The sequence below is a fragment of the Diadema antillarum genome, unplaced genomic scaffold, assembly GCF_040938485.1.
Source record: "Diadema antillarum isolate AM-2024a unplaced genomic scaffold, OU_Dant_1.0 seq00000009_RagTag, whole genome shotgun sequence".
NCBI lineage: Eukaryota > Metazoa > Echinodermata > Echinoidea > Diadematoida > Diadematidae > Diadema > Diadema antillarum.
Genome location: NW_027271131.1, coordinates 954,332 through 971,988, shown reverse-complemented (window position 1 = coordinate 971,988; position 17,657 = coordinate 954,332). Strand labels below are relative to the sequence as shown.

Genomic DNA, 17,657 nt, shown 5'->3' with positions numbered 1-17,657 from the left:
CATTTTGACATGTGTAATTTTGGTATTTTATTTAAATATTATTGTATTGAGAGTGGCAGGACAATATGTTTTGTAAAACAAAATAAAGACAAAGAATTTTGTTATATTGATATTGTACATTGGAAGTGAATTTGGTATGGTATGTGCAGTACTCATATGTATGAAATTATTATTTCCAAAACTTTTGTGTGGATAAATACCATATGTTAGTTATCTGCTGTACGTATACCATTTGCTATGCGTTATCTTTATGTATTCAGTCCTGCTTAGATGTAGACATAGGGAAGATTTCAGATTTTTTTCCTCTCTCGATTTTTATCTGCCATTTCCACTACATTGTTCAGCTCCTTGTTAGGCTTGCTACCCATTTTGTTTTATGGTTTGTTTGTTTTTTCAAAATTTTGCTTTTCAAAATTTAAGACTCTGATAATCTGACTCTGAATAAAGTACTTCATATTAACAAAAAACAACAACAAACAAATACATAACAAATTTGATTTAAGCATAGGTATGGACAAGAATTTGGTTTGATGTTTAGAGAGCAATTGTTAACGTCTTTTACCATGTAGTAATTAGCCAGGGGTTGATCGCCAAAGAGTATAACTCTGAGGTACAAGAAGAAATACATGTATATAAATACATGTATATTTTCCCTTCAAGCTTCATGGTGCTGGCACATTGAGACAAATAGGTGTAATAGTTGTCTCAATGCAGTGTATTAGTTACTGAGATTCAAAAGATTTGTAGCTTATGTAACTCTGGTATTTAACTTAGTATTGAAGTTGGACATGCATATATGTGATATGCATTGTAATTAATTTGCCAATTGGGTACTGAAGAATTGCGATGAGAATGATGTTGCTGTTGTGCAGGTCAATCACTCAAGCTTTTTGATGTACGTCTTTGTCATACAGAAGCAGATACTTTTGTTTGCAATTAATATGCTTGTAATCTGGTGGTAGCTTACTGATTCATATGCCATCTTCTCAGCACTTTCTTTTGAATTTGAATTTTAGACATTTGTATTAAAAGGTCCAAGCATTCCTGTGTGTATATAGTTTTTGACAAAATTTTTTGAATACTGCGCAGAGACCCAAGTTTACAGGCGTGAAGATTCTTGTGCTCCCGTGTCATAACCATTTAGCTAGCTGTTCTAGGGTTTCCTTTTTGGTTTTGTTCAAAACAGTGTACATTCTTGCTTTTCTGCTCTTCTGTTTCATAACCAGTGCAATGTATCCAGATTCTGATAATCATATGGGAAAGGCAGATTTTTGATGGAAACTTTTCCACTGACTTCAGAGACTAATGACAGAGTAGAAATTAAATGATTTAAGAGTTGTATAAACTATTACAGTATGACATGTACATTGAAAACATAAGAGATAATTAGTTATCAGGTCTCTTTTGTATGCCTTTTACCAGTCCTGGCTTGTATTTTGCATTGAGAAATTTGTTAACATCAATAAGGAAAGTGAGTCTTAGTGTCATGCTTACATGTAGTCAGTTAAACATAAAAGAGTCTTCACAAGTTTTAGATTTAGTCCATACAATCAGGGTGCTCAGATGCACACAAAATAATGTATGTCAAAATGATATAACTATACCAAAATTATATAGCTGTATGATGGATGTATGTGTCTAAATACTGACGATACCCTGACCCTTTTATATAACAATACAAGGGTCAGGGTATCGTTTCCAACTAGAACTTGATAACGAATAATCTTTCCATGTGTGTGTCTGAACATATGGCGACCATAGAATGGTATAGCTAGGTGGAGCTTAAAGTGAGGCGGTGCGAAAGGTGACCTTTCTTCTTATTGCATCAGGGGCTAGTAGCGATCATAACAATATGCACTGTGGACAACAGTGCTTCTATACAATTTTTTTTTTTTTTTTTCAAATCGGTCGCGATATGTGTCTGAACGGTCTATAATCTATACAATGACAATTATCCTTATCGAGTTTCAGTATAAACATTTTGTGTCTGAAGAGGGGACATGTTTCGAATGTACGAAATTGTTTGTGCACACCACTAAACAATGGGAGAAGCTTAAAGGATGGATCAGTTTTTCTTAAAGGGATGGTATAGTTTTGGTTGAGATGGGGTTTCAGGTTTCCAACTATTTGTGAGATAATGAGAAACCTCTTTGGAAATATGAAAGAGCATACGATTCTAAGAAGTATTCAAAGTTTATTTGATGAAAATTGGTTCTGAAATGGCTGAGATATCCAGAAGCAAAGAGGTGGGACCCACCTTTTATTAGGACCACTTTGTTTTACTTTGTTTTTGGATATCTCAGCCATTTCAAATGTGATTTTCATCAAATAAATTTTGAATAATTCTTAGAATTGTATGCTCTTTAATATTTCACATGTGGTTTCTCATTATCTTGCAAAAAGATAAAATAAGAATCCCCCATCTCAACCAAAACTAAAACATGCCTTTAAAAATTAACATGTGCAATTTCCAGTGTATTCCTCGTATGACTCTCACTTGAGCTCAACTAAGATAGCGAGTTCTTGTCTTCACCATGTTTTTGCTATTCTGGGCTCAATTTATTTCTCAGAAAACTCATAAATGATTACAGCAAGAAAGAAACAGTCCTGTACTTTCCTCGTACCAAATGACAATTAAGTTCCGCAGCAGAAGAAGAAGAAACAAAAATGTTTTGCTTGAAAGAAACTTGGAAGCCAAATATCTTTAGGGAACAGATGTTGCCAGGACTGGTGGGGGTCTGTGATTTATTTTTTCTTTTTTTCTTTTTTAAATTGTGATTTCTCCACAATAAACTGATGTACAAATAATGAAATGTATGTGTATGGTGTATCTCTGTTCTTCTTGAATAAAATGTCTGTTTCTCAATGAAATCTGTTCTTCCCTGGGCTTTTGTATATGTTGATTTTTTTTTTCTTTTTCAGTATCAGTTAGTTTGTTGCTGAAGTGGCCTGTATTGTATATGAGTACATAGCAAAATGTGCACACTTAGATATTACGGCAGATGAATGTGAATTCATTGATCAAAAATCATGCATATTATAGTAGACTATAACAACACTAGTGGTTTACTATAACAAAATGATTGGGATACATTGATATTGCAGTGATATACATACACATTATGGATATTGAACATTGAAAAGGCAATATGAATTGTGTTTCAAAATACTCCGTCCATTCTGAACTTATTAGTAAGAAAACAATATATATTAGCGATAAAACTAGTACATGAATTTTTTGTAGTTTCCTATATTTCATCACATTTTGGTGCTCAAGAAGCTGCTCAACACTTTGTAACTTGTTCACTGGAATCAAATACACTCATAAAATACATGCAATTGAAACATCAGTTAGGGCATTAGTAAGAATTACCCGCACAAGGTACCTTTGGAACAGTCTAACATGTGTGGACTGTTTTGCATTTACTGAATGTGGGTAATTTTGCTAACTCTTGAATCACAATGATGTGTATGGTTTACTTCACAAAATGATGAAGCAGATCTTTACTGTTTGATAAATCACCCATCAAGCATAAATTAAACAAAATCTTGCATGGTCACTATCACGACTGTAAAGTGCTAATGAGCAGCCATTATACTTCACTAAATGGAGCAAAATTGTGTGTTGGGCAAAATGAATTCCAGGTCTTGTGTACGCTGTCAACCAATCATTGGATGAGGATCTGCTTCATTATTGTTTCGCCCGTGTAGCGGAAGCAAGACATAGGCGTCACTTTTCCGTCGGCGGTGGTGGCGTCGACGGCATTGGCGTCATCAGAAGTTTGGTGTATTCTATCCACAGCTTTTTGAGCTATGATCACAAAACTTGCATCACAGGTACAAATCTAAAAATGCTGGTCAAATTTGAATATGGGTGCAGTCCGACAAAGGTCAAAAGGTCAATGGCTTTGCCCTGACAAGCACTGGACTCACAGTATTGCAGTTTACGATCAATAACTTTCCACAGATTTGAGCTATGATCACCAAACCCACACCGCAGGTACATAACCCAAAGATGCCAATCAAGTTTCAATATTGGTGCAGTTTGACAAGGTCAAAGGTAAAAAGGTCAATGCACTTTCCCTGATAAGCACTCTACACAAAGTATTGTGGTATACTCTCTTAACTTTCCACAGCTTTGAGCTATATGACCATCAAATTCACACCACAGGTACATCACCTAGAGATGCCAGTCAAGTTCAAATATTGGTAAATTCTTACAAAGCCAAAAAGGTCAAAATGTCAAACTCGCTGGATTAACCACCATAATGACTGTGTGCTCTCAATAACTTTCCACAGCTTTGAGCTATGGCCACAAAACTCACACCACAGGTACATTACCTAGAGATGCCATTCAAATTTAAATTCTGGTTAAGTCAGACAAGGTCAAAGGTCAAAGGTCAATAAATTTACATTCAAAAACACTATAATATATGGGTTGTTTTATGAAGTGTGATAACTCTGGTCCTTGGTTTGTATCACGTTACAGCAATGTTGCCATTTCAGGGTAATCTCATTCCTTTCAGGTATCCATTTTTGCACTATGAAGAGGAAGGCAAGCTCAACTTTACATTTACATATACATGCATTGCAAAAGGCATGGAATTCCAGGGTTTAATTCGAGAAGATTCTAATACAAATGTAGACCCCTTTCACATGTGTAAAAGGAAATAGATAGTTTTCATTGAGAGTCGATATTTACATGCTGTTCTATTCACTTCTTCCTACTAGATACAAGCTCAAGATTCTAGGACAGTTGTATTTTTGTTGATTACTTTTTACATTCGATATTCTACAGTTCAACAATTTCAGTTTGTATTATTTTCATATATTTTTTGTGTTATTTGTTTACATTTAGTTGTTTCTCGTTTAAATGATTCAAGTTTGTTTAATAATTTTAGTGTAAGGATTTGAATGGATGTTTTTGATGTATAAGAAAAAATGAATTTGATAATTTCTAGTCGTATCATAGGTTGGTATTTGTGGGATAATGTAGATTTTTAACCCTTATGATTACTAGCATTATGTGCTTTCCTTTTTGTTTTGCACTCATGGATAAAATGTAGTTTGTAAGTTTGTTTTCATTTTTTACCAGTTCACAGACTCGATGAAGCACAGTCTTTGACTAAAGTGAATGACTGTAAAATAACTTAAAAGTCAAACTCAAATTCATACATTCTTCAATTTTCAATCGTTCTTTTTGAGAAGTATTTTTTTAAAATAGAATTAATGTATAAAATATGAATATCTTATTGACATTGGTTGTTTGTGGTGGCAAAACTAGAAGAAATTTTGGCATTATGTCACCATGATACAGTTGCTCCAAGTGATGTTCAGTTGTTTTTATTATGAAAATGCAGCATCAAAATGCACTTGTGATTTTTTTTTAAACTGCTACGAAGAAGAAACGCAATTGTTTTGTCAGTGATTATTACAGATAAGAGAGAGAATGAAAAAGTATGCAAGAAATACCAAAGAATCATAACATTACAGGCAAGACTGTGTCCAGTATGTGGTATATTCGGTATAATATTCATAATACTCTTCAGTCATTATCGATGCAGTATACTTTTTTTTTCCTTTCACGTCACGCCATGGTAATAGTCCATTTTGTCTACTCGTAACTTATGAACACTGCATTTTTTAAAGTTTCCTTGGAAAGTATTGTGACGGCAGATACAGCGTTGCCAGGTCCCAACTGAACAAAATCACCGAAGGCACGTGGAAAATCACCAAAGATCATTTTAAAAAGTCACCAAATTTGGAAAATTGTAATTTAGGCTTCAATTTCAAGACAGACACGAACTGATTCATCACCGATCATGTCAATGAAACTTTGTCAAACACTCTCTGAATGATTGAATTGCGCGAGTCTCGGTGCAATTTGTTGCATCCACACGTCGTGGTCACACACACTACATGTAAAACGTATACAAATGTGAATGAATAATACTGTGTGTGCGTGTGTGTGCGTGTGTGTGTATTGTGCGTGCGTGTGTGTGTGTGTGTGTTGAGTGACAGAAGACGCACATGTTATGTTTCTAAACGAGATTGCAATGTAGTTTGGGGAGAACTTTTGGGAAAATGTTTTTTCTTTTTTGATTCATTGTTATCATTTTCCATTGGTCTTGAAATCACACACACACACAAAATCACCAAATATTGATTTGATTACCAGGCTAAAATGTTGTCACCAAGGGTTTACAAAAATCACCAAATTTCATCCTTTTTGGTTACCGAAATCACCATGTGGCAACACTGGATACTTGTGTATATAGGCTTACATCTGGATGAATGATATTCGCGTGGGTATGTATAGACACATCCAGTATTCAAGTGTTGTAAAACATATTCAAAAGACAAGAGTATTTTCATCAGGTAAGTTACGATCACAAGTGTTTGTTAAGCCGAGGACAGTGTTCTCTTGATAACGTTTACCGCTTGTACACTTCCAAATTAAGAAACCGTCTTTTACGGCCATTCTTGCTGTATGTATACACGTACATCTGTACACGATACGTGTTATCTTCGGTAGATGGTTAAACAGCATCACCGAGTCGTTGGTGTGAACTTCGCGTAGTTACTTGTTGCTATTCTGTTTTGTGTTTTTGTATTTTGCAAACAATTTTATATTTGCAAAATATAAATTGTTATTTAAGCATTCTTTTATTGCTCATATGTAAAAACAAAACAAAACGAGGATAACAGTGAAAATAAAGTGTTAAACTTGACGGGAAACGCTTTAAATGACTGTTACTGGGTATACATACTCATACAGATCGCGGCTTGCGATCTTCTAACTCCGTCTGTGCCAGCTTCGCATGTATCTGACAAAGCATTGAAATGGTGGTGCTCGGTATTGGTCCGCAAATTTACGGGCGCACACACACACATACACACACATGCACTAACGCGCACTACTGCAAAACAGAGGCACCACCACCTGTCGTGCTCTCCATCCACGAGCGGGCGGTAAAGTTGTCGAGTACGTTGCATGCATACTACAGAATCTGTGTGCGCGGTGGCGGCAGCACCAGTATGGTCTGCGCACATTTTGTCAGATCGCGTTCGTCACATACAGCACACGCGTCGCCACGCCAAAAGGCACTGAGATAGACGGTCACGCATCACGATCTTGCTTAGCCTGCTCCATCACCTCCATTACCCATTGAGATATAGGATTGTAACTCAACGCAGTGTTTGGAGAGAGCCGGTGTTCTTCGTCCATCTTTTACTTTGCTTTGAAAGTAGAAGTGTGATGGCTCCGCCACCATCTCATTGAACCACCAGCATCACGAAGACAAGGATGACTAATGCCGACCATCGGGTAATTTGCATACTAGCGGCGTAACAAGGATCCGTCATGCGATGGTGATTCACTGGGTAATGCTTTCGTCTCTCTCTCGTCTGCGTCGTGTGCAGACCTTGTTGACCATCGCATAGTGTGCATCCAGGCTACGCACCAGCCGGCGATTTAATCAAAGTCAATGGTAAAAACCAGGCTTTATTGGCTCCCAACCACACGTTAAACGGAATTGATGTTCTGTATAGGTACATGCACCGCAGATACCGTTTGAAAATGAGATTCTGAGTCGGGAGAGACAATTTCCACTACCTAGCACCAACACTATCTTACCACTTCAAGGACTAAACTTACTACGATTGGAGATAATACAAGTGAGTATATCTTATTGCAGAGCAGTGTTCTCATTCTAACTTTTTTATGTGAGCAATTAGATGTAACAAACAGAAGACATTGTTTTTCAATCTAAAGGGTCTACTTTGACTCATTTAGCCAATGATTTTATGAGCCAGACTGATCATAATTATATAAACATACAAATTAGAAAAGTAATGGCAATGCTTAGTGTTCAAGCATAATTCTTTGAAGAACCAATGTTCTGAGATATTCTTCTCCCACATTTAGTCTTTCCTGACACTAGTGGAAATATCAATATCATTTGTGTGTGTGTGTGTGTGTGTGTGTGTGTGTGTGGTGTGTTGGCACTGCTGATAATTGTAATGCCCAATTGAGTATAATTATTTTGACTAGATGTCTGCAGTAATGTGCAATATGAACTTTCATATGATTCTTACTGTTATCGATATAAACAAATTTATATATAAATTATATATGTATATAGTACACATACATGTACAATATATATCCCTTGGATATCCATGGATCCATTTAAGACTTTTATAACTTTCTTTGGTATGACAGGTGTGTGGACCTTCATGAGTTTATGTATATTTGTGTATACACTGTATATTCCTATAAATGTATTTATAATATATGAATATAGTATTAATCATCTTTGTGTACACAATAAAAGAAAAAGAATTAAAGTATTAACTTTGGATGGAAGAAGTCGAGTACTCTTTAGTTACGCTCAATGCAATACTTTGATTTTGTATATAATATATATGTACATGTGTATGTATTTGCATAAGCATGATGATGTGTGTTTAGATGCATTTATACATCCAGAGAATATGCGATATGTTGTGATTTAATAATATGGACAAAAATATATGCAGTTTTTATGTACATGTACATGCTCATGTGTACATATTTTACTTAATACCCAACCATCACAGGGTCTACTTATTTTCATACTGGGTAAAGGGGGATATCATGGCTTAAATATCTTGTCCAAGGATGTATGTGGGGTTTGACCTCAGGATCTCCCATGCTAAGAGTCTAGTCCATAGCAAATTTCTCTTGCTATTTTCCATCTTTAAATTGCCAAGATGTCAAATTATATCCATACATCATGTTAAATGCATATAACATTTATTTATCAGTGGCTTAGAGAAAAGTATCTCCCAGTTGTGGCATGTTAGACTAATCTATGAATACAGCAAATGTCTACAAGTTACAATTTGGCATGCAGAGAAGCAGTATATGCACAGAAATATCTTGCAATGTGATTTTTTTTTCAATTATGACTGCATTGCTATTATACAAGTAGGATTCTGTATGGCACTCGCAAACAGCTTGAGATTTAGGAAAAAACTAGGATTTAAGAATTATCTAGCTGGAAGGCACACTATTCTTATTCACATCGACATTGATTAAGATATTGTTTGCATATAAGTCTTGCATAAACATCAATTTGATGACTATATAGGTTAATGGATTTCTATGAGAGTGGAAACTATCTGATCTTTTATCTGTATTAACTGAGATCAAATGAAGTAGAAAAATTGAATGGCAAACATTCATGCAGGCGTACTTAATGTGGCACGCTTAGCTTGGCAAATGCCCTTAACGTATAGGAGCAGGCTACAAAGGTACCGCAAACTATTCACACCTTTGCCTTTTATCCCTGATTAACTTTTCATTAGATTCAGAGTAGTCAATAAGCTATCTTGATAAAGAAAGAAAAAAAAAAACCTTTAATACTGCATGCTGCGCCCTTAATGTTGGTACTTGAGTCAGTCTGATTTTGCTAGCTGTGCACACATCCAGTGCTAGCCGTTAGGCATGACTCATATTTGGTGTCAAAAGCTACTTTCATCACCATGCCTAGAAACCCCTCTCTACTCCTCAGAGTGTGTTGGGTAGCACTCAGCAGGGGTAAGGATAAGATGGATATTTGTTGCATTGATTCAAAGTTATTCTAATTTAAAAGATGCTACATTGTATCATCTCCTCGAGTATATACTGTATTAGCTTTAAAGGGATTGTATAGTTTTGGTTGACACGTAACTTCAGGTTTCTAACATTTTTTTTTGAGATAATGAGAAACCTCTTATGAAATGTGAAAGAGCATGTAATTCCAAGAGGAATTCAACGTTTATATGATGAAAATTGGTTATCCAAAAAAGAGTGATCCTAATAAAAGATGGGACCCACCTTTTATTATGATCGCTTTGTTTTACTTTGTTTCTGGATGTCTCAGCCATTCCAGAAACGATTTTCATCAAATAAACTTTGAATTCCTCTAAAATGGCATGCCCTGTACTATATCATAAGTGGTTTCTTGGTATCTCACAAAAAGTTAAAAGCCCAATCCTCATATCCACCAATACTATACCATCCCTTTAAAGTCTTACATTACACAAATATTGACTTGTCGTGTGCTGATATAATAGAGATCACTTTCCTTAAGATTCAAACACTTTCATGACAAAAACAGGTTATTCAAAAAGCAATGCTCAATTTCAAGGAAATTTGAGTCTATGGATCTTCAGTTTGACAGAATATTCCAAGAAATCACAGGATATTTTGCATCATTTGGCCACTTGAAACCCTGTTTGTATACCAGCTGCCAATTTATCTGTTGACCCTGTGCACATAACAAAAGCAATACAATATTTTAAAAAGGAATGAGAAATTTATTCCATAGACTATCTCCAGTTTTCATATTGCCATGATCAGAATATATTATTATATAGAATCTATTATTCTTCATTCTTTTAGCTGCAACAGGTGAAATGATGATGCATTTAAATTTCAAAACATACGTCCTAGTGAGTTTGTTTCTCTGAAACAAGTTTGTATGATTTACTAGTCCTGTGAAAAGTTGTTACTTCTACATGATTCTCTTTATTTGAGTAAGATTATATTTGCAATTAACAAACAAAAATGATGATGATAACAACAGTGCAGTTGCATGGGCTTTGGTTAGATTGAGATTAGTAGGACAGAAAATGTTTAGATTAAACAGTTGACCATATCTTTTTTTTTAACAATGGAACTCAAAGATGGCACTGTTTTGTCTATTTTTTCTCTTTCTATCATGATAAAATGATTCACACATTCTCTTTAACTGGTGGGTGCTCACACACTTAGTTTTTAACCCCTTGAGTGTCAGGGACTTTGGTCAGTGTATACAATGCAATCATAGTTTTCTGTGTCACTTGGCACTCAAAGGCAAAGAATGGGTTATATCGTCACATAGTCTTGTTGTCAGTAACACACCTCTATTAAAGTAGAATAGCTTTTCATATTCCCACCAAATTTTTTGTGTGGAGTGTCAAATGATGTCTAGAATTTCTAAAGGGGAAACTCTGAATAATGATGGATGTGTATGAGGTCGTGAAGAGAGAGTAGGAGCTAGTATGTGATGATGTGTGATGTATGATAGAGCAAATAAAGTTGAGTTCACATATACATGCACTACAATTATTCATTAATGAGGGCAAATGGAAACATGTGCACTTTTTTGTTTGTATTATTAGCATGGGCTTTGAAAGGAAGCTCTGAGATTTCTTCCTAAGATGAGTCAACCTATCATCTTGTTAATATGTCTTTCTTTGATTTTTTTTTCTCAACTTTATTTTCTTGACTTTACTCAACTCCCAGATTAATGTTTCCAAAAATATTGGTGATGTCACTTTGTATGTGACAACATAACAAAATATTGAAACTGAATTTCATCAAACTTAGTAGGCCTACATACAGTACATATTATATTACAGTCAAATTAACATAATATACCTTTGGAGATTATATTGTTTGGTACAATACACTCTGTAAATCCATGGTTTGTTTGTATGCCAAATTGTACATTCATAGGGGCATGTTGCTTGACATCATGATATTATATGTTGTGAAGGATCTAATTCTATTTGTATTTCTTCATTTTGTTTAAATCAGACCTTCCTTGGATGGAAAACTTTGTTTGTGTTGATTTCCCTCTTTGTTTAGACTGGTGTCCTTCCACTTTTATATATCTCAGTATACAAATATTTCTTTAATCATTCTCATTCGTCAAATATTTGACCTCAAGAAGGCATCTAGTGAAAGGATTTCATATTATCTTTGCTTTCCAGCAAATCTTTGGCTATAAGAACCCTGAGGGTGAGGTCAATTCTAGACAGAGCAGAGAATATTTAGCACTCTGATCACTTCGACATTGACCTGCCCTGACTTAATACAATTCCTTGTCTTATTTGCCAGAGGGTGTGCTCTACTTTACGAAATAGAGAATGGATTCATAAATTCAGAATATACATCACACACATCATTATTGTTTTACCAAGGATCATGAAACTTAGATTTTAAACAAAAATCTATGAAATGCTGTCAATGGAATGGAGTGTTAATTTTTTATTTCTAATTCATGAGTACATATTAGGTGGGATGACAGTTTTCATTAAATGCTATGTAAGATAATCATTTTATGAATGCATGCATTTTGAGATAACAAGCTGACTTAGAAACTGGTCTCAAAATTTCCTGCAGAATATACATTATGCATGTATGAATTGTGGATAGCAAGATTGACAATAATCAAGTTCAGTTGCATGAATTCTACTCCAAGATGATATTCCCTTTCTGGTGTATGACCATGAAAAATCCATTATTCATCTCACAATATTCGTGCATGACAAAATTGAATTATCTATTAGTGGCATTTGATTTGAGAATCTTTCTGATTTCTACTACTCAGACAAGAAGAGGTAGGCTGGCAAAAAAAAAATAGAGAGAAAGAATGTGACAAAATGGTATAAAGGGGAAAAAAGAAAGAAAGTGAGACAAAGATATATTGAAAAAGAGATGAGATAGAGGTATATATAATAGAGTAAAAAAAAGAAAGAACAGAATGATAAACAAGATGGGAAAATAAAGTGAGATTATTGAAGACATGAAGAGGATTAAAGTAAAATACAAGTATGCAATTATTATAATGAGAGAAAGAGAGGGATTAGAAAAAGAGAGAATTTGATCGCACTTACCTCATACCACATGCCACAGGTGAAAAGAAGTAATGTATTCTCTGATGTGTATGCCTCTGCCTTGCCCTATATCTCCTGTCACTTCCATTCCAGATTCTGTGCTGTTTAAAAAAGATGAAACAAAATAAACATTATTGGTGGAGACTCTGCAAAGGTCACAACGCAACACAACACAACATGACACAGTGTGGAAGTGTTCTTTCTTGTACACTGTAACTGCAGTAGAATACCTTGAAAATCCTCATCCATGAGAATCTGTACAACAACAACAACAACAACAACAACAACAACAACAACAACAATCCCCAAACAGGTGAATTCACTTTCAAAAGTGGTTCATGCAGTATGATCTAACATACTCGGGATGCACACATATATTATTGTGTACAATCTCTTTGATCTTGTTTGCTGTACATAAAACCTGTAGATATCTTGGACTCTGCTTTCATGCCCTTTGCCTCGACTGTCATTACCCATTTCTGCATTGGTCGGTTCCTTAATTGACGACCACTGTGCGTGGCTAGATCTGTGCCGTATGGGAAATAAACCCTTTAAAGCCATCTCCTTTTCATCTTGCTCCTTTTAAGAGGCCATGGCAAATATATGCTTCAGTATATGTGTCTAATCTAAAACACACACAGGGAAGTCTTACTTGAATATGTACAGACTGTTCCTTTGAGTGCATTCTTCATATGAAACAATAATTAGCCTATGGCAAGGGTGAAAAAATTCATAATTTTGATAACTACAATAAAAAGGTGATTTAAAAAAAAAATTGCATCCAAATTGTGAGTACTGATGTAAATAGCCATGTGTTTGTTTATCAGAAAGCAGTGACACCAAGTTACTGATACATAAATCAAAAGTTGTAATAAAAATACCAGTAGTTGAAATGCATTGCTTGCTGAAAGCAATTTATCAATCATGCTTTCATGTTATCTTCTGCTTTATTGTACTTTATATTGAATTTGGATAAGAGTTTAGAGGTAGGGGCTACTTACAGTAATCTACACATGAAAACCTGTGCTTACATCGCCCTGAAACCCATTTCAAAGCAGCTATACAAACCTGTTTTCAAAGCACCTCTAATTTGTGTCAACAAGCATTAATGTTTGCTTTTGTTTTTTGATAAACTGAAGTAGAAACTTATGATACAGCCTTTCAAGTTTAAGAAATTCAAAAATCTTTTCGATTTGAGAATATCGGGAATTTGCTCTAATTGTAAGTCTTCCAGCGTGGGCTTGTTAAAGTTACATAACCTAAATTTCTTTTCCTAAACTGTACAGTATAATCTGAAGGACTGCAAAATGCTGACTTTTTTTCTTATCTGTGTTTATTGCATTTAAAAAGCAAACCAGCCATGCCTCCAAGGAGAATAATGGCAATATGTTTTTTTCTTTGCTCTCAGAGATGCAAATCTAGAGGAAAAATAATTGTCCAACCTATATCAAGCGCGGTTTGTTCCAGTATTTTGCCTTGAGGTGTTTGGCGTCGTATTGCAATGAAGTCTTGGCAGAGACTTTTTGACTTATTGTTGGCTAGGAGCAACCGGACGCCTCTGTGGATGTAAATTTAATTAAGGAGGCTCTTTAAATGCCAATTTTCCTGGTATGAAATGCGACCAGCATAGATTACATTGCATATATGTGGTGTTCTTGAGCCTCTGTCTCTTGGAAATGCATGCTACATGAAGATGAAGTGCTTGCCAGAATTTATGTTTTTGTTTCATACTCATGTATGATATGACCAATTGATTTTAGATTTGGAGTCTTTACTCTCATGCCTGTCATTTGATTATTATTAATGTAATGTTTTGATCATTTAATAAAAATCATTCTTTTGCTACCCAAGGCTGTAATTGTAAATGATTCCACAAAGTCTGATGTAAACAGATCGGCAAAACATCTCAATATGTTGTGTTGTTTTGAGCCTGTGATGTTATTTCACTACTTTCTTTGTATTAACAACTTTCTGACATCATACTGATATGCATGAGTGCTATGTGGAAAGAGAATGGCAGCGGTTCATCTATCTGTCATTTTCAACTGAGGAAAGATTCATATTATTTATCACACACTGTATAACATAAAAAGTACTTAGTGTGTGAGATTGAAAATTTTGAAAAGTGCATGGATGAAGTAGCTGATTCTTCGCGAATGCAACTTTAGTGATTTACCAGGGTAATGCCTCACAGATTCAGTTGAGTGAACTAGGTTGCATGGTGTGTACAAAACTCAAAAACTCACAAGTTTAAATGTGATATATCTCTACTGAAAATATATGATTTTTTTTCTTTCAGCCCCACCCAGGTATCTACCATCCCCGGGCAAAGGATTCAGTTTCAAACTTGTGACGGTTGCAGTCGACATATCCCAGGATAGTGTGACGGGAAACGTGTGTGATAGCATGGCGGAAGAGGTCCAGTAAAAGGCAATATGCGGGAGCCTACGGCCATCGTCGGCAGGAGCAACCCAACCCCCTGGAAAGTAATAACCCTGTTGACTGAGGGAAGCGGAAGGAGAAAGCTTCCTCGTGATGAAGCTACGCATCAGCCGGGCGCTGCTGCCGGTAAAGGCAGTGTATTTCACACATCTGGCTGGTGAGTGTAATTACTCAGATGCAATCTTTTTCTCATCCCTATTTAGTCCCGTCACCATCCCCCCTCTTTTTCCCCCCTTTTAATGGTAGTTCTCAAGAGATGAAGATAGCTGAAAGATGAAAGATGTGCTTAAAAATGTGTACAGTATGGGGAAGGGAAGGATTTTGTGATATAGTCAAGGTCTCCTAGGATGACCGATTTCTGCATAATATGGCATTACTTCATCCTGATGCTTGTTTGATGTAAGTTTCATATGTATAGATAGATACATAGATAGATATATTATTTCATATATTATTTAGGTGTTCAGCTTATGAAAAAAAGCAAGTTTAAAAGCAAGCAGCCTGGATGCCTCTAGGTGTGATTTGCATGAGGAGCACATGCTTCTGTCTAATGATGCAAGTACATACATGATCAATTTGATTTTGTGAAATCTGTGTTAAACTAAACATAATGAGAAAGTTAAAGGGATCGTATAGTTTTGGTTAAGACCTAATTTCAGGTTTCTAAAATTTTTTGGTGAGATAATGAGAAACCTCTTATGAAATATGAAAGAGCATGTAATTCCATGAGGAATTCAACGTTTATTTGATGAAAATTGGTTTTGAAATGGCTGAGATATCCAAAACAGAGTGATTCTAATAAGTGTGGGATCCACACTTTATTAAGATCGCTTTGTTTTACTTTGTTTTTGGATATTTCAGTCATTCCAAACCCGATTTTCATCAAATAAACTTTGAATTCCTCTTAAAATGGTGTGCTCTGTACTATTTCATAAGTGTTTTCTTGGCATCTCGCAAAAAGTTAAAAGCCCAATTCTCATATCCACCAATACTGTACTATCCCTTTAACCAATTTGTCTTATCTAAAACCTCAAAGCAAAGAGATCATGCTTCTACATTCCATCTTAACCTTGATTTGTTTGAGTACATGTCTGTACTAACCTTAAAGCATTAAGGAAAAATTATGTATGTGGTGACTACAAGATATGTCTCTGTAGTACAGACAAAAAGGTTTCATTTCCTGTGATGAAAGTCTTTAACATCATTTTGTTTTCTCCTTTACATAACCTTATCCATCTTGTATGTCGCAGTTTTGAATAATAATGCATTCACAAACTTGTGAAGAATGTTTCATCATGTATGTAGACTCAGATGTGGCATCAAACCTTAGATGTATACATACAACATGTACAAAGAAGTATGACACAAATTAAACATCTACCATATACTTTCAAACATTGGACGGTATAACTGGTTATGACACCTGTGAATATAAAAAAAGGATCTATGAACTGTATCATTTGTATACAAAAACACATTGCTTGTTTTATTCTTGCTTTCATTGGGGAAAAATCAATACTGATAAACAATCAAATAGCATGCAAATGAATGATGAAAACAAATACTGTAAAGGTGGAAATTTTCGCGGTGTTGAAATTTTTGCACATTTCGCGCAACCAGAACCTAGCGCGAAAATAAAAGCACACAAATATTTTTGCTTGCCATATGTTCCTGTGCGTGATGTCTCGATTCCGCGGAATTACAAACACGCGAAACTCTTCTGACCCAGCCAAGCGCGAAAAATTAGTCGCGCGAAAATATCCACTTTTACAGTACATTACTAGTATATTCATGAAGCAATGATTGTGTGAAATCATGATTTGTAACTCCATCAGATTAATTCTTGGATACTTCAAACAATATGACAAGTTTATTACATCTTCCAAAATGAAACTACAAATTGGAGATGCTTGATACTGTCATCATAAGTGCAGCTTCACTAGGATGGCTGCCTCAACATAAATGAAAAGTATATGGGAAAATGTCTTTCAAGTGGAAATGAGCAGAAAGAGACAGTGTGTTTGTGATAGTCTGTAAGAGCAAGCTCATTTATGATGGCAGATAGATTTACCCTAAGCATCATGAAAGAAACTGAGGGAACTAAAAGACTGTTGAGTAGGGCCATAAAATTGAAAACAGGATGTGCATGATATGAATAAATGGCAGTTTGGAGAAACTTGAATCAGCTGCATACAAGATGGTGTATCATTTTCCTCGTGACGGGAAATGAAATGGCAGAAGTAGAGAGAACATCTTAAAAGATGCTTCCACAGTATGTCCCATCACAATCATCATGTAGAATGTAAGTTCAACACATTTGCTCTTTGATTAGCTGTCTCCAAAAAGATATGCTGGAATAGTCATTGTCAGAAGTCTAAAGCTTGAAATATATTCAGTGGGTAATGAAGAAATGTGTGAGGTCCACTAAGGAGCTACTAGTACTTAGCAAAAGTAGCATGATAGCTATAGGCTGTGAAATGCATTCATTATTGTAGGAGATGTCTGTTGATACCTAAACATCTGGA

At 35.3% G+C, this 17,657-nt stretch overlaps 1 protein-coding gene across 1 annotated transcript in view; it reads left to right on the top strand.

The window, feature by feature from the left end:
• Positions 1 to 7,579: 7,579 nt before the first annotated feature.
• LOC139725024 (major facilitator superfamily domain-containing protein 6-like) overlaps positions 7,580 to 17,657 on the top strand; it is a 28,167-nt gene continuing 18,089 nt past the window's right edge. The window contains exons 1-2 of the mRNA XM_071636113.1: positions 7,580 to 7,677; positions 14,990 to 15,289. Coding sequence (XP_071492214.1) covers positions 15,226 to 15,289 — 64 coding nt within the window. The 5' untranslated portion in view covers positions 7,580 to 7,677; positions 14,990 to 15,225. The remainder of the gene's footprint in view (positions 7,678 to 14,989; positions 15,290 to 17,657) is intronic.